The 19,098-nt window shown below is 40.5% G+C and overlaps 1 protein-coding gene across 1 annotated transcript in view; it reads right to left on the bottom strand.

Moving 5' to 3' along the window:
- The window catches only part of CORIN (corin, serine peptidase), a 190,079-nt gene that overhangs the window by 33,121 nt on the left and 137,860 nt on the right, over positions 1-19,098 (bottom strand). Inside the window, 1 exon segment of the mRNA XM_012557423.2 lies at positions 3,861-3,974. Coding sequence (XP_012412877.2) covers positions 3,861-3,974 — 114 coding nt within the window.

Raw genomic sequence — 19,098 nt, 5'->3', positions numbered from 1 at the left:
ATATCCCTGCCATATGAATGATCAAATTTGAACTTTTATGAAAAGGGACAAATCAACAGCATCATTGTTTAGAGAAAACGGCATTAGATTTGGAAGCATTTAAGCCTGCGTTCCAATCTAGCCCTTTGAACCACTGGCAAATTCGTTATCACACTAAGCTGTGGCTCTGCATCTGTTCAAAGGGAGACAGCATCTCCTCTGATGATAACTAAGTCAAATCATGTAGGTAAATGCTGCTAGCACAGTTGATTAGGTAATTCACAAATATTAAGTCCATTTACTTCCTTCCTTTGAAAATGACTAAAAAAGACATTAGTTAACAACTTCGTAAAATATATTGTTGCTGTTGTTAGCTGTCATTAAGTCAGCCCCCAACTAATAATGAGCTCACGCACAAAGAGATCAGATTGATGTGAACCATAGGATTTTTATTGGCTAATTTTCAGAAGCAGATCACCAGGCCTTTCTTCCTAGTCTGTCTCAGTCTGGATGCTCCACTGAAACCTGTTCAGCATTATAGCAACATGTAAGCCTCCACTGACAGACAGGTGGTGGCTACACGTAAGGTGTACTACCCTATCTACCCAATCCTGTCGATTCCAATTCACAGCGATCCTATAGGACAGAGTGGAACTGCCCCATAGGGTCTCGAAGGCTGTAAATCTTTAGGGAAGCAAACTGCCACATCGTTCTCCCATGGAGCGGCTGGTGGGTTCGAACCACAGACCTTTCCGTTAGCAGCCAAGCGCTTAACCACTGCACCACCAGGGCATGAGGTGTAATGGTCAGGAATCAAACCTTGGTCCCCTGAATGGAAGGTGAGAAAGTTCTACCACTGAACCACCACTCCCCTCTCATAAAATATACAAAATACCTAAAATATGCAAAATATCTAAGGTGACCCACGCTTTGTGAAAGCAGAAAAGTGCTTAGCTAGAGACCATTTTTGCCTCTAGCCCATGGAAGTGTGATCTCCTCTAGCAGTCCTCCTTGCCTATCTGCCAGAACCTTAGGAAGCCTTTATTTTCCTTTGTCCCTCACTGCGAATGCACAGCAAAGTTTTCTTCTCCCCTCTTGAGTACCAGTGGGCTCCGTTCACACTCTGATGTGCACACAAGACCTAATTCAGACTTAAACTATTCCTTCTCCGCAGGGAGGTGACAACAGGAGTGTGGTACCTGCAGTAAACATGCATGCTGAAAATGCCACAAGCACTGGATATTAAAGCTCAGAAGCAGATGGCTTGGTAAGGTCAGAAATAATTGCATGCAAAGCCTTCAGTGTCTAATAAGCATTTGCAAAGAATTGTTGAGAGAAGCATTCTAAAGGGATATAGCTCATCAGCTGACCAGACCAGATTATTTTTGAGGCTTGTCCATAAGGAAAGCCTGCATCTTCCTTTATAACTTCTTCAGCCACAAGGACGTTGCTAAATACCCTGCAGAATAATACAGTAAAATCTGTGAAAGTCAGAACCCGTGTAAGGCGGAAAGCTGTCAGAGAAAGAAAACTCAAATATTTCCCACTAAAACGAGAAACAGACAAGTGTGAAGACTGCACCCTGTCAAAGGAGGAAAACTTATGAAACCTGGAAAAACAAGGCAGCCTCTTTGGGTTCTGGCTCTCACAGGTTTCACTGTCATACCCTTGTGGTATGGATTGAATTGTGTCCCCCAGAATACGTGTTGTAAATCCTAATCCTTATACCTGTGGGTGTAATCCCATCCGGGAATAGGGTTTTCTTTGTTACATTTATGAGGCCCTGTCAGTGTAAGGTGTTATCTTCAGCCAATCACTTTTGGGATAGAAAAGAGGCAGATTAGGCACTGAAGCAAACAAGCGCAAATGGGGAAAGAAGGATGCCACGGGAGATTACCCAGGAACTGCGGAAGGGAAGTCGAAAGAGACAAGAATCTCCCCCCAGAGGGAGCAGAGAGAGCCTTCCGCTAGAGCTGGTGCCCTGCTTCAGACTTCTAGCCTCCTAAACTGTGAGAAAATAACTTGCTGTTTGTTAAACCCACCCACTTGTGGTATTTCTGTTACAGCAGCACTAGATAACTTAAGACACCTTGCTTGCTTGTGGTCTAGAAAAACTTAATCTTTCAAATTTAATTTCAACAAATGCAGCAGAAAGCACTCTGTTCAAAGTGTGATGCTCACAGCAATAGAGGAAGATGCTGATGAGGCCAGTCTCAGCCCACGGCAGGGTGGTGGGGGGGAGGTGAAGGGGGGTTCGGGGGGGGATGAAGGGGGGGTCGGGGGGAGATGAAGGGGGTGGGGGGGCGGAGGGAAGCACATGCACAGTTTAAATAATGCTGTAGCATGAGCCATAATTGGGAGATAAACAAGCGATTCCACTACCATCCCCATAAATTAGATATAATTCTATTGAACCATTTAAAATTCCCTGACTGTTGTGTACAATGTTTTCTGCTAAGTCCCCAATAATACTCCCTAATGTAAGTACCCAGAACCTACTACTGTTGAGTCAACTCCAACTCATAGCAACCCCATAGGGTTTCCAAGGCTGTAAATCTTTATGGGAACAGATTGCCACATCTTTCTCCCAAAGAGGAAGTGGTGGATTTGAACCACCAACCTTTTGGTTAGCAGCTGAGCACTAAACCACTGCACCACCGAGCCTCCTTTCTAATGTAAAGAGACATCTTAACAACAAAATTTCTTTATATGTAAAATGGTATGCCATAGGTTTTTCTGAAGAGACAATTCCAAACTACAAAAACAAATGATGTACTGAAAACAACATTTCCTAAAATATGTGTTGCATAACTAAAGTTCCACAGGACACTAGGCACTATGCAAAAGGACGGAAGGGAAGGAGGAAGGGAGAGAGAGAGAGAGAGAGGGAGAGAGGGAGAGAGGGAGAGAGGGAGAGAGTGGGAGAGAGGGAAGAAGGGAGGGAGAGAGGGAGGAAAGGAGGGAGAGAGTGAGAAATGAGATCCGGAAAGGGGAGGGGGAAAGAGAAAGAGAAAAGTAGGTAGGTGGGGCAGGGGAGAGGTGTCCTGTGGGCAAATAATTTTGAGGAAACACAAGTTAAGCAAAATTAACAAGGCTTTTTTTTTTTTTTTTAACTGCAGGATGTTTTTAGAACCTTTAATAGGCAATTATGTACTGTAACTCTCTAATAAGTAAATCTGATAGAGAGCATTTCCCAAACTTATTTTTTTTCTCAAGCATTCTCAAGACTCAGGTACTACAGAACACCAGTTTGGGAAATGCTGACCTGAAATGTTACCACAATACATTGTCTTTCAAAAGTTACAACAAATAAGCATTCTAAGCCTACAGATGGAAGAAGACTTGGTTCACACAGACAAACAGAGCAGAGGAATCTCTCAACTGAGGTCAGCAACTTAGAGTTCTTTAGCCTTGGCAACTCCAACAGCTTTCCCCATAGTAACTATTGCTGGGTATAATCATTAAAAAGCAATTAGAACACAATTGCATATGGTTCTCTTTTGGATACAGATCATGCAATGTATTCTCGAGGCCAATTTTTCCTTTTAATCTGGTGCATCTGTGCAAAATAACTTGGAATCTGAATCTATAGCGAACAGACCACTAGCTAATTCAGTTAAAACAACCAATCCAATCACTGGGGAAGTAAAATGACTTTTTTTAAGGCTGAATCTACCAATAGGGGGATTTAACACAGTCGGTACCATTGAAGCATATACAAATAAGATAAACATGTTTGCTCACTTTAGAAAGGCAAACCGAAAGCAGTCTGTGCAAATGCCAGATGGCGGTCACGCTTTTACAACTGAATGACTTTGGTTTCTAGGCCCCTGAAGAGGATCGCTGGCCGTGCAGACAAACCCCAGGCCGCTGTCACTTACTGCAGTGAGCCTCATCGCTCCAGTCATCACAGTCGTTGTAGCCGTTACACTGCAGTTTCTTGGGGACACAGATGCCACTGGCACACAAAAAGTTCTCGTCCGCTCTGCAGAACACTACAGGAAAGGGCAGAAAAACAACATCAGAATATGGTTGTGTTTTTGTTTGTTTGTTTTCAGAATCGAAGAAAGAAATAAACAGCAAAAAGAAAAGCTTCCCTTGCTATTGAGCAGATTTATTTCCAAACTACCTCGGTTTCACAGTTACCCATTTTTCTTTGGCACGCTTGAATATTCATCCTGCAATTACCTAGATCTCATACAGAGCGCTTGCCTGAGGAAAGCAAGGGAAAATTCACCAGTGGGCTTGTACTTGCAGAGGGAGGCAACCACTGTTTGGAGCACAAGAGAGTGGCCTCAGAAACTGCACAACTTATTTGGGGGATATTTTCCTTAATAACAGAAAATGATTTCAAAATGAAGTGCTATTCATTGAACAAGCATCAGAGAAAAGTCTCCTTCTAAAACAGGACTCTATGATGGGCAGAGAAAGTTACAGTAAAAACTGAGTCAATCAATTGATGCAAACTGGAACACGGGCATAGAGACCCCGTATTTGGAATATTTACTTGCCTTAATCAAATTGCCAGCTGAAATGTCAGAGCCTATTTTGACGACGAGCAATGTGTAATGATATTGGCTGATAATATTTTTGTTCTTTTCCTTAACTCAGTTGCATTTTGGTATTCTTTGCTTTTGGTATTACGTTGCTCTTTTTCTTCTCAAAATTCAACAAACACTCAAATGTTTCAGAATTACAGTAGACAACAAATTTAAGACAAAAGCCAGAAAGCTTTTTAAGGGAAATCATTAACAAAAGAATGAATCAGTTCAATACAGTGGGTGTTAAAATAAGCTTAAATATTTGGTAATACGCGTCAAATGCCTTTTGAATGTGCATTACCTTTGACTTGGCAATCTTATTTCTTGGATTTCGTATACCAGAAATCTGATTAATAAGTGAAAGTTTTATTTTTAAGACTATTCATACTTTCATTGTTTATAGTGAGGAAACCACAACATAACAGTTGTGCAATAGTAGGGGTCTGGTTAAACAAATTTTGGCACTTCCATAATAAGGAATACTGTTATGGCCATTGAAAAGTATTTTGTAGAAAATATATAATATCGTGGGACAAAGTTTAAGATAATTTAAGTGGGAAAATACCAACAGGTTCTTAAAAAGGCATGATAGCATTTACTGGAAATAAATATATGAGGTTACTTGTAATTATCTTTGGTACTAGGATTAAAGGTAAATATTTTCTTCATTATACTCGGTATTTTACAAATGTTCTTACAATGATCATGTCTCACTTTTCTAGTCAGAAATAGGAAAAAAAACATGCTTTTTTCCATGGGTCTTCAATTCCCTTTTTGGAGTAATAGAAAATAAATAAACCATGCCAGTTGCCATCAAGTCAATTCCAACTCATGGCAACCCCATGTGCATCAGTTTAGAACTATGACCTATAGGGTTTTCAATGGCTAATTTTTTGGAAGTAGATCTCCAGGGCTTTCTTTTGAGGTGTCTCTGTGTAGACTCGAACCTGCAACCTTTTGGTTAGCAGCTGATTGAGTTAACCATTTACACCAGAAGATAAATACCAATCTTCCTTCCTCCCTCCCCCCCAACCTGCCTCTGCAAAGGCAGCGTGTGCATGGATCAGCTGTGTGGTTGTCTGGTCATTGCCGCCATTCCTTGAACCATGTATTCCTCGATGAGACGACCCTTTCTGGCTAGCCAACGTAAACTAGGAAATGGCAGACAGTTTAACTCAGAATTAGAAATACAGAAAAACGCAGACCTAAAGCTCCAAGTAGTACGGCCCATATTTCATTCACCACCACGTTCCTGGGGGGAAGCAGAGGGACTGTCACTTGGGAGGTCTTTAATATTTAATGGAAAAAGGTCACCTAAATCTGTAATGAAGCACAATATATTGACACAAAGTGAAGGAAAAAAATGTAATCAACGGGCTAGTCTCCAATGCTATCGAGGAAACCAGAGTGTGGAACACTAGGTGCTACTGTAGTTGATTTGGTAAGTTTCTCATGACGCTCCATCACACGCAAGCTTCATGCTATCAGCATCAAAGCTCTGATTGTCAATGACATCCTGCAATTTCACTATCAATACCAGTTGCGTCCATGGGTATTAACTGCCAAAATATTTAACATGTTTATCGTGTACAGTGTTGGAGGATTCAGCATAGAACAAACACAGACTCCTAAAAGGTACCCAGGAAACAAGATACAAGATGAAAAACCAAAACACTAAGATTTTACTGTCTGTACAATATCCTCTCTCTAAGGTTAAGAAAATTTTAAAGGCATAAGCGTTTACCCTGTTGTTTCTGTATTGTACTAGGACATGCAGAAATTCCATAGGTCTGCATTTCAGCAGCTGCGATGCCTCAGAAGAATTATCACATTCCCCACCTCATGGCTCTGATGATTCCTCAGGAAATGTAGCTGAAAGCTCAACATTAAATAGCTTCTAACATCTAGGTTTCATCTTTAAGACCCTATATATTTTACTCTAGTAAAGCCATTTCTGGTGTATGGTCATATTGAATCTGGATTGAATTTAAAACCCAGCACTGCCTGCATTGTTTTGATTACTGATATCCCCCGACTTGGCTGATTCAGCATTAACTGAGTTCTTTTGTTTGGTTCCTCAGTTGGCTGTGTGGCTGCCTTTGATTTTAGGACAATAAGGTTTTTCTCCTCTTGATTGCAAATTGTTTCTTTATTCTTATTCTTTCTTTGAAAGTTCATAGTTTCATTAATCGTTATTTTCATAAAATTGGGATCGCTTTTGTATAATCTCTTTCTGTTTGACTTCTTAGGCTGTATGCAGATTTTCAACTTTTATTTGTGTAGAACTGTTCAATTAACAAAGTCCTTCAAATGGATCTGATTTGATATTCCTTAACAGCCCCAGGAGTCGGAACTGACTCAACAGCACACAACAACAACCGCCCCATAAGGATTCCCAGTGGTGCAGTGGTTAAGCGCTTGGCTACTAACTGAAAGGTTGGCAGTCTGAACCCACGAGTTGCTCTGCGGGAGAAAGACGTGGCAATTTGCTTCCATAAATATTACAACAAAACAACCAAACCCACCGCAGTCAAGAGACCCTGTAGGACAGAGTAGAACCACTTATAGGGTTTCCAAGGCTGAAATATTTACAGAAGCCCACCCATCTGTTAATGGAGATTTGTGTGTTGCTATGATGCTAAACAGGTTTCAGGGGAGCTTCCAGACTGATATGGACTAGGAAGAAAGGCCCGTAGAGCTACTTCTAAAAATCATACAATGAAAACTCAACGGATCACAATAGTCTGATAGTTAGCATTTCATTCTATTGTGCGTGGGGTCACTATGAGGTGGGGGCCGACTTGATGGCAGCTAACAACAACATAGTCAGGTAACACAATGCAGTTTGTCCTGCCTTCTAAAGAAGCTGAGTCATATTAATGCGAGCGCCCTCCATTTTGTTTAACATTAAGATGCCTTGGGTAGGCATTGTTGGGAGTTAGAAAGCTCTGTGTACAAAGACAGTCACCTGGTCAGTCCTTCTTGTTGACAGTCTTCCTCTTTTTTGCTGATACTCTACTTTACTAAGCATGATGTCCTTCCCCAGGGATTGGTCCCTCCTGATAACATGTCCAAAGTAAGCGAGACAAAGCCTTCCCATCCTTACTTCTGAGGAGCGTTCTGGCTGTACTTCTTCCAACACAGATGCATTTGTTCTTCTGGAAGTCCATGGTATAGTCAATAAATATACCACAAAGACAAGGTGAAACCAGTTCCCTTAACTATGGTCTTAGTTATCTAGTGCTGATATAACAAAAATACCACAAGTGGATTCTGCGTCTTTTCCAAGCAAGTGAGCACTGGTCCCTACTACATGAGGGACATGCAAAAACTCAGTCCCCTTCCAAGCTTTAAAAAACCTGTTGCTGTCGAGTCAGTTACAACTCATAGTGACCCTATAGGACAGAGCAGAACTGCCCCATAAGGTTTCCAAGGAGAAATTTATTCTCTCTAGACATCTGAATTCAGTGGGCCGTCTCCAGGGGAAGGCTTTCTCTCTGTGTGGGCTCTGGGGGAAGGTCCATGTCATCAGTCTTCCCCTGGGTCTATGAGTTTCTCAGCACAGGAACCCTGGGTCCAAAGGACATGCTCCACTTTCGGCTCTTCTTTCTTGGTGGTAGGATGTCCCTCTTTTTCTACTCTTTCTCTCTCCTTTTATCTCTTGTAAGATAAAAGGTGATACAGGCCACATCCCAGGGAAACTTCCCTTACATCGAATCAAGGCTGTGAACTGAGTAAGGGTGTTGCATCCCACCCTAACCCTGCCTCATTAACATAACAGAAAGCTTGCTCCCAAACGGGACCATAACCACAGGCATAAACACCAAAAACCTGTTGCCGTCGAGGCAATTCTGACTCAGCGACCCTATAGGACAGAGTAGAACTTCGCTATAGAGTTTCCAAGGAGCACCTGGTGGATTCCAACTGCTGACCGTTTCTCTTAACCACTACGCCACCAGGGTTTCCAAAAGCGCAGGCATAGAGGCTAAAATTTACAACACATAACAAAAGGGAGGATAATCAGATCACAAAATGAAGGACAACCATACAATACTGGAATTATGGCCTAGTCAAGTTGACACATATTTTTGGAGAACACATTTCAATCCAAGACAACTATTTACCAGTTTTACCAGCTGCCGTCAAATTGACTCCAGCTGATGGCAACCATATATGTTTTAGAGTAACTGCACTCAGTAGGGTTTTTAATGGTTGATTTTTTTGGAGATAGATCACCAGGGTTTTCTTCTGAGGTGCGTCTAGGTGGACTTGAACTTCCAGCTTTCCGGTTAGCAGCCAAGTACATTAACCATTTGCACCACTCAAGGACTCCCCCTTCACTAGAACACAACTCTACTTCAGAGTCCGTCAGTGTCTATTATCTAACAAGTTTTAATTAGTAGGAAACCATCTCTGTCAAACAAATGTTCAAAGAAAATCCAAAACAACTCCTTAAATTAAATACCTTCAAAGCTAAGTTACTCCTTGACTCAGTTTTTCCCTTTGAAATAGCTATGCTTTGATTCAATGGAAACTTTGCCATCTGGCCTTCAGCTTAAATTTCTAAAAATAAGGGGTAAGTATAGTTATTGCCTGTCTGACCACATAACTCAAGATGAAAGATCTATTGCTTCTACAGAAAAATTAGTCAATGTAAAATTATCTGAAAACCATTATCAGGAAACAAAAACAGCTCCGTAACTGGCGGCAATCTGATAGGAAAGTGAATGTAAATAGTTTTGAAACACAGACTACAGTTTCATGCAACCATTCAACATTTCAAGTAAAATCACTGTGTAAAGTAGAGTTAGACAAAATGCTGCCCAGTAGATATTAAATCTAATTAGACAGAGCAGAAAGTAAGCAGGAAGTCAAGCTTATGATCAGAGACTGCCAGAAATAGACTGCAAACAGAAGTCTAAAGGAATTTTTTAAAAAGAATCTTAAAGCAATGAAGCATTTCAAAAAGAAAGGAGGAAGTAAGAAGGAAAGAAGGAGAAAAAGAAAGGCAACTTCCAAACTGGAATGTCTAATTTAAAGGATATACTAGTATAACTAAAAATAGAAAATTAAAACAAGTCCATGAGAGCCAAAATTGGATCTTGAGTATATCCCACCTAAATTTGGAGACCATCCCAAGAACAGATTTGACACGTTGAACATTAACGACCAAAGAACAAATGAGTTGTGAGATGACATCAAGAATATCATACCAGAACAAAGCAAGAGGTCATTAAAAAGACAGGAAAGAAAGAAAAGATGTCAGAAGAAACTCTGAAACTTGCCCTTGAATGCAGAGTAGACAAAGCAATGGAAGAAATGATACAGTAAAAGAGTTGAACAGAAGATTTCAAAGGGCAGCTCAAGAAGACAAAGTAAGGTATTATAATGAAATGTGCAAAGACCTGGAATTAGAAAACCAAAAGGGAAGAACATGTTCAGTATTTCTCAAGCTGAAAGAACTGAAGAAAAAATTCAAGTCTCGAGTTGGAATTTTGAAGGATTCTATGGGCAAAATATTGAATGACACAGGAAGCATCAACAGAATGAATACAGTGTCACTGTACCAAAAATAATTGGTCTATGTTCAACCATTTCAGGAGGTAGCATATGATTAAGAACTGATGGTACTAAAGGATGAAGTCCAATCTGCATTGAAGGCATTGGTGAAAAACAAGACTCCAGGAATGGACAGAATACCAGCTGAGATATTTCAACAAACTGATGCAGTTCTGGAGGTGTTCATTCATCTATGCCAAAAAATTTGGAAGACAACTACCTGGCCAACCGACTGGAAGAGGCTCATATTTGTGCCCATTCCAAAGAAAGGCGATCCAAAAGAATGAAGAAATTATTGAACAATTATCATTAATATCACATGCAAATAAATTTTGCTGAAGATCATTCAAAAACGTTTGCAGCAGTACATGCACAGGGAACTGCCAGAAATTCAAGCCAGGTTCAGAAGAGGATGTGGAACTAGGGATATCATTGATGATGTCAGATGGATCCTGGCTAAAAGCAGAGAATACCAAGGAGATGTTTACCTGTGTTATATTGACTATGCAAAGGCATTCGACTGTGTGGATCATAACAAATTATGGATAACATTTCGAAGAATGGGAATTCCAGAACACTTAAATGTGCTCATGCGGAACCTGTACATAGACCAAGAGGCAGTCGTTCGAACAAAACAAGGGTGTACTGCCTGGCTGAAAATCAGGAAAGGTGTATATCAGGGTTGTATCCTTTCACCATACTTACTCGATCTATATGCTGGGCAAATAATCCGAGAAGCTGGACTATATGAAGAGGAGCAGGGCATCAGGATTAGACGAAGACTCATCAACAACCTGCAATATGTAGATGACACAACCTTGCTTATTGGAAGCAGCAGTCAAGAAATCAAAGGACGTATTGCCTTGGGCAAATCTGCTGCAAAACACTTCTTTATAGTGTTAAAAAGCAAAGATGTCACTTTGAGGACTAAGCATGCTTGACCCAAGCTATGCTATTTTCAATCACCTTGTATGCGTACGAAAGCTGGGCAATGAATAAGGAAGACAGAAGAAAAATTGTTGCCTGTGAATTATGTTGTTGGCAAAGAATATTGAATATACCATGAACTGCCAGAAGAATGAACAAGTCTGTCTTGGAAGAAGTACAGCCAGAATGCCCCTTGGAAGTGAGGATGGTGAGACTTTGTCTCAAGCACTTTGGACATATTAGGAGGGACCAGTCCCCAGAGAAGGACATCATGCTTGGTAAGGTAGAGGGTCAGCGAAAAAGAGGAAGACCCTTGATAAGATGGACTGACAGTGGCTGCAACAACGGCCTCAAACAATAACAATGATTGTGAGGATGGCACAGGACCAGGCAGTGTTTCATTCTGTTGAACATAGGGTCGCTATGAGTCGGAACTGACTCAATGGCACCTAACAATGACAACTAGTATAATAATTCAAGTTTTAGTGTCTAAAAGCCCCAAATGAGACACTGAAGGAATTTTGTCAAAAGTCATTGGCTAATAAGATGTACACCAAACCAAAACCAAAAACCAAACCCGTTGCCGTTGAGTTGATTCTGACTCATAGCAACCCTATAGGACAGAGTAGAATTGCCCCATAGGGCTTCCAAGGAGCGGCTGGTGGATTCGAACTCCTGACCTTCTGGTTAGCAGCCAAGCTGTTAACCACTGAGACACCAGGACTCTGTTATTTATTATTTACTGCAAAGAAGTCCAACAACTTCAAGCTTCCAAAGAACATGGACAATTTAGAAACTGCATGCTTATACTCTATACTCTGGAGAAGGCAGGCAGAGATAATTACTTCAGAAATAATAGTTCATACATTTAAGGTTTGGAGTTGCTACTTTCTGAATTTTCTTTAGGATATAAATACTTTATTTTCTAAACAAATACATTAGCACCTACTCCTCACTTAGCCAACTATCTCGTTTTCCGACATTTTGCACTTCAGACAATAGAAAAAACATACTATCAAACTATTTTATGCTTAACAAGGAATGGAGCAGAGGCGAGAGTGGGAGGAGGAGAAGGGCAAAGTTTGTGAGGGAGTGAAGCCGCGGGGACCTGGCAGTTTGTACTACCAGGTTGGGGCAAAGGAGTGTTGGGTGAGAGGGAGGCACACAGGAGGCGCATGAAAGGCAGCAGGAGCTGGAGCCGCAGGAGTGGAGCAGGGGGCTTGGAAGTTTCCTCTTCCAAAGAGACCTCTCTGCTACCTTCAAGGCCACTGCAGGGCCCAGGTGGCCAGGCCTCTCCTACCCTCTGGCCCAGGAGCCAACCTCCACCAAGGCCATCTCTAGGGCCCACAGAGTGGGAAGATAGAGAGGTGAGGCACAGGTCCTCAAAGAGGCCTGGAGAGGGTCCAGGTGATGGTGGGCCCCTGCTGTGAATGGGGGGGGGGAGGTATCTACAGGGGTGGACCTGGTCTTTGAAACCTAACCATGTTGATAGGTGAGGAGTAGATGGTATATTTCACAGTACCTTAAAATATTTTTGAGATTTTTCTCCTTATACAAAGCTGCCTCAAATGACATTTTGCAATTATTCACTGTGAATCATAAAATGATAATAATGGAACTGTCTTAGTTATCTAGTACTGCTATAACAGAAATGCCACAAGTAGATGGCTTCAACAAACAGTGTAGGAGGCTAGAAGTCTGAATTCAGGGTGCCAGCTCCAGGGGAAGGCTTTCTTTCTCTGTTGGCTCTGGGGGAAGGTCCTTGTCATCAATCTTCCCTGGTCGAGAAGCTTCTCAGTGCAGGGAACCGTGGTCCAAAGGACGTGTTATTCCTCTGGCTCTTGTTTCTTGGTGTCATGAGGTCCCCCTGTCCCTCTGTTTGCTTCTCTCTTTTATATCTCAAAGGAGATTGACTTAAAACACAATCTAATCTTGTAGAGTCCTGCTTCATCAACATGACTGCCTCTTATCGTGCCTCATTAACATTATAGAGGTAGGATTTACAACACATAGGAAAATCTTATCAGATGACAAAATGGTGGACAATCACACAGTACTAGGAATCATGGCCTAGGCAAGTTGACACACATTTGGGGGACACAATTCAATCCATAACAAATATATATATATAAACTTTGACAAATTTCAAACAAATGTGGGAACGCTATGAAAGAGTTAAATTAATGCATGTAAATCTAAGGTAAATAAAGAAGATAGATATGATTTAGAAAGAAAATAACAGCTTCTTGCATGTAGATAGTAGTATCTGAAAAGTTACACAGATTAATATTTTTCATACCTTCATTACATATGTAAATCTGTCACAACATTTACAGAAAGACTTAGGAGAAAGGTGAACCAAAAAAAAATAATCAGTTTGAAGAGCCATATCATGATGTTCTTTTCTTATTTGTTAGGTTATGCGAATTGGATTGGTTTCATTTTACAAGTTAACAGTTCATGGATTTTCATTTCCAACTCAAACCAAATTTATTTTTAATCACAGTTTATTTTTACTTTAGTCCATTTTATGTATTGGTGATCTAAAAACTAGAATAAATTGCGTACAAATTTTCAGTTTTATGTGACTTGAGAACTAGAAATCAAATAAACATGTATACTTAGAATCTACTGTGAAAGGAACTTTGCAAAAACGTCTTTTGAGAACAGATGTACATTTTTACTGCAGTGTTTAAAAATTCATTTCTAATCCCATGAAGACTGCATTATATCACTTTCCCACCTGCTCTTTACTGCTGATGACTGCAACTTATGGTATTCTAAAATATTATCATTCTTAAAAATGCATTCATTTTCAGGATACTGGTACTGCAGGACCCCACTTATCTTTCAGATCAGACAGCCTGTGGCTGGATGCCATGATTCTGAAGGCTTACATTACAGCTCTGTCGTAGTGCTTCCGTATCTCTGCTCCCTTCACTGATCACGATAAACCCCACTCACTTGCTCCCATGCAGTAGCCCATTAAAAACAAAAACAAACTCGCTGTGATCGAGTCGATTCCAACTCATAGCAACCCTACAGACACTATACCCATGGTGACAGCATATATCTGCCGCATCAAGGTGGGGGAGGGGAGAACCCATATACTTTTAGCCATCTGACCCTCTAAGCTAAAACTACCCCAAAATAATCAGGGAACTTCAAATTGTAAACACTCTCTTGATTAAAAGTAAAAAGTTAATGATGAAGAAAGTAGCACATGAACATTTACCCTAATATCTACGGGCCCAGAAAAGTAATTATTCACAATAATGACACTGGGATGTCAAAATAAAAGTGGTCTAGTAGGAAAAGTACAGAACTTGGATTTAAATGAAGCTATCTGTGCTATTTTGGGCAAGTTACTTAATCTTGCTGACCTTCAGCTTCTTAATCTGAAAATTGAAGGTAACAGCACCTACTTTGGTATTGTCTATAATTATATTAATCAATAATGGCTATGAAGCCAAAAACAGTTGCCATCAAGTCGATTCCAACTTATGGTGACCTCGTGTGTCAGAGCAGAGCCCCATAGAATTTGAATGGCTGATTTTTCAGAAATAGATAGCCAGACCTTTCTTCCAAGGCACCCCTTGTAAACTCGAATTTTCAGTCTTTCAGTTAGCAGCCAAACACTTTAACCATTGGCACCATCCAAGGACTCGGAATATGAAACACCTGGCAACAAATCAGGTAAGGCCCAGTATGATCTGTTTACTAAGGTTGGGAAGTGTATAATTCACTTCTGAAAGATGACCATTACAAAGTGTTGAAAAATGTCTTGTGCTTTAAGGGTTAACCTGCAATTAACTAGAGCCTTCCAATTCCCAGCCTTGTAAATACTTTCCTGCCTACTTAGACATGGAAGGTGGGGGCAACTGGATTCTTTGACACAACCAAGATATAACTGGAAAAAACAGCCGTTCGGAAGAGATCAACACACACACCAATACAGCAACATCTGGGGATAGAATTCCTAACTTGTTTGGCTCATACACAGAAAGGGAAGTCAATTGCTCCAGGAAAGTTGGCTTTTACTGTTAAATAGTTTGTACCCTGTGAAATGATTTATGTACCGGTGGAACACAGAGGTCCCTGAACTCTCTCTCCCATGCTTCCTCCACTTTTCTACCGCTGTACGCCTTTCACAGCACAGCTATATAAAATCTCTCCCAGTATCCCTAGTTACCAGGATTGTATGTAACAAAGCCACACAGACTAAACACAGAAAAAAAAATCAACCGTGCCTAAAACTAAATATAAGCACAATTTAATTAACTTGCATTCCAGAGTCATAGCTGCCAACTCGCTGAGACAAGAAGATTGGGTACACAACACTCGAAGGCTCCGAGGAGAGGGAAAAAAAAACCTGCTAATTTTTTTCGCCCAGAATCCCCATAGGCCTCACATGTTCTTATGGACAGGTAAGCAGTAATAATGTCCCTGGCGAGCAAGATACAGCAATCCATTAAGGGGGTATCAAATGAAACAAGGTAACAGGAGGTGAGAGGTTAAGATAAGCTGAAGTTTCTAGAAATGTATAGAAATGTGTAACAATGTGGCATTAAGATCAACTCTAAATCAAGTGGGGAATAGTCTGCTCCAACCCTGAAGGAGGAAAAACATTGCCACAGATAATGGAAAGACAAAAACTATGCTCATATTATTCACAATAGCCCAAAGGTGGAAACAATCCAAGTGTCCGTCAACAAATGAATGGATAACAAAATGTAGTATATACATACAACAAAATATTATTCAGCCATAAAGAGAATAGAGGTTTTGATACATGCTACAACATGAATGAACTTTGAAAACACTGCTAAGTGAAATAAGTCAGACACAAAAAAATGCATGATTCTATTTATATGAAATATCTAGAATAGGCAAATGCATAGAGACTAAAATAGATAAGTGGTTACAAGCGGCTGGGGAGAGAGAAGGTACTGCTTAATGGGCGTGAGTTTTACTTTAGGTGGTGAAAAGTTTTGGAACTAGATAGCGGTGATGGTTACACAACATGCTGAATGTAATTAATGTCACTGAATTGAACACTTAAATGTTTAAAAAGACAAGTTTTGTCATATATACTTTACTACAATTTTTTTTAAAGAGGAAAAAAAAAAACTATGCTCATATCATTGTAAACTCTAACTGCAATTTGAGCAGTAATATAGTCTCTTCTAAAAATACCCATCAGCCCAGTGTGCTTAATCCTGGGAAGCATAATGACACGAGGGTCAGTCAATGGTGGATGGATTGAGAGAACTGAGCTCAGCATGGGGTGGTACTACTGGGAAAAGTCCATTTTCTCCCACTTGCCAAATAGGTCGCGTGCAATTTCCAAGCAGGATCACAAGATGGCAGCCATACTCAGCACACAGTCCCTATGAGGCAAGTACAGAGAAGAATTCAGCCTGAGACCCCCACCACGTGAGAGGTTGTGGCGATTCCTCGTGAATTATAGCTAGACTTATCTTTTCTAAAAGGTATACTTTACTTGTGTCTGTAACTAAGCAAATTTGAAATCATGATATCACATTTCCACCAATTATTACTACCAAAAAACCCACTGCCGCTGAGTCAATTCTGACTCATAGCGACCCTATAGGACAGAGTAGAACTGCCCCATGTGGTTTCCTAGGCTGTAATCTTTACAGAAGCAGACAATCACGTTTTTCTCCTGCAGAGCGGCTGGTAGGTTTGAACTGTTAACCTTTCGGTTAACAGCCAAGCACCTTAACCACTACAGAGAAATAAAAATCCTTCACAACTGATGCCTAATCATATCTTTTGCACATTTTTCTATTGTTTTATTTTCCTTATTGATTTATTGGAGCTCTTTTTGTTGTAATTATTTTCTCCCATTCCAGCATTTATTTGTCTTTTATAGTATCTTTAGCTATACAAAAGTTTTATGTACATGTGGAGTCAAGTATGTCAACCTTTATGGCTTGTCTTTATAAGCCATAACTATATCTGTGTTGGAACAGAAACTTTATGAGGGCAGGGAGTTTTGTCTGTTTCTGCTGTAGCCATAGAACCTAAAAGAGTAGTGGGCATATACGAACCAAAAACCCAACCTGCTGCCTTGGAGTTGATTCTGACTCATAGCAACCCTATAGGATAGAGTAGAACTACCCCACAGGGCTTCCAAGGCTGTACATTTTTTTTTCTTTTTTTTTATATTTTATTGTACTTCAGGTGAAGGCTTACAGAACAAATAGTTTCTCATGAAACAGTAGTACACATGTTGTTTTATGACATTGGTTAACAACCCCACAACATATTAACCCTCTAACTTCTCAACCTTTTCTTTTTTTTTTGGTGAAAATACACATAGCCAAAGATAACACCGTTTCAAAAATTTCTACATGCACAGTTCAGTGACATTGACTACGCTCTTCCAATTGTGCTGTTATTCTCACTTAAGATGAAGGCTTACAGAACAAAATAGTTTCTCATTTAACAGTTACTACAAATGTTGCCCTATGACAATGGTTAACAATCTCACAACACATCAACAGTATCCTTACTCAACCATGGGTTCCCTATCACCAGCTTCCTTGTCCCCTTCTGCCTTCTGGCCCTTGTCACTGGACTCCGGTACCTCGTTAGTCTCATTTGGTTTTACAGGGCTGTCCACTCCCAGGCTGAACAGTGAACCTCGGAGGTAACTTCACCACTGAGCTCAAAGGGTGTCTGGGGGCCATACTCTCGAGGTTTCTCCAGTCTCCTTTAGGCCAGTAAATCTGGTATTTTTTTTTTTGTGAGTTAGAATTATGGTCTACATCCTTCTCCAGCTCTGTCTAGAACCCTCTGTTGTGATCCTGGTCAGAGCAGTCAGTGGTGGTAGCCAGGTACCATCTAGCTGTACTTGTCTCAGTCCAGTGGAGGCCTTGGTAGCTGTGGACAATTAGTCCTTCAGACTAATCTTTTCCTTGTATCCTGTTCTCTTCATTCTCCCTTGCTCCCGAAGGGATGAGACCAGTGGAGTATCTTAGATGGCCGCTCACAGGCTTTTAAGACCTCAGACACTACTCACCAAGGTAGAATGTAGAGCATTGTCTTTATACGCTGTGTCATGCCAATTGAGCTAGATGTTCCCTGAGACCATGGTTCCCACAGACAAGGCTGTACATTTTATGGAAGCAGACTGCCACATCTTTCTCCCTCGAAGCAGCTGGTGGGTTCAAACAGCCAACCTTTCAGTTAGCAGTTGAGCACTTAACCACTGCACCACCAGGCCTCATATGGTGGGCATATATCGTGGGCTAAGTACAGTTTGCCATTTAACCCAGAGCCTGTCTAGAGCAAATGGAAAATACCACAGTCAAAATTAAGAGATACATTCTTGCCAAAATACAGCAAACATAGGCCACTGAGTTAGGGAAATCAGATCAGTTCTCCTAATAGTCAAAATTGATTTTGACATGGTCATAAGGGGAAGCCTTCAGATTAATTAGTTGGTTGACTGATTGACTTTTGTTAAAATAAGAAAACTTCCCATAATGCTGAAATGGTAAAAATATAAAATACATACTCTGACCTGGATTTAATGGACTAGAATAAAAGGTCTCTCAAGATGCTTTCCAGATTTGTTTCAGTGATTTATGTCAAAGGGAAGAAATTTGGTGACTATTTTTAAATATTTCTTTTAAAAATTTCAGAAATTTAAAAAATTTCTTAATGCCAACCACCAGAGGGAGACCACATTATAAACCAAAGCAAATTAAAACCAACCTGTTGCCATCAGGTGGATTCCAACTCATAGAGATCCTATACGTTGTTTTTGTTGTTAAGTGCCATCAAGTTGGTTCCAACTCATAGCCACCTGACAGGACAGAGTAGAAATGCCCTGTAGGGGTTTCCAAGGAGCAGCTGGTGGATTTGAACTGCTGACATTTTGGTTAGCAGCCATATCTCTTAACCACTGCGCCATGAGGGCTCCCTGGAAAGCATACAGCCCATTATATCCTTGTGGATAGTGTCCAGGTGTGTAACAGTATTTGAAAATAACTGTATTTTATGTATTTTCAGTGTTTATTAAAAATAAAATCACACTTCTTTTAAAAATCATTCTGCATTT

The sequence above is a fragment of the Trichechus manatus genome, unplaced genomic scaffold, assembly GCF_000243295.1.
Source record: "Trichechus manatus latirostris isolate Lorelei unplaced genomic scaffold, TriManLat1.0 scaffold00101, whole genome shotgun sequence".
NCBI lineage: Eukaryota > Metazoa > Chordata > Mammalia > Sirenia > Trichechidae > Trichechus > Trichechus manatus.
This window is presented reverse-complemented; position numbering and strand designations above follow the sequence as displayed.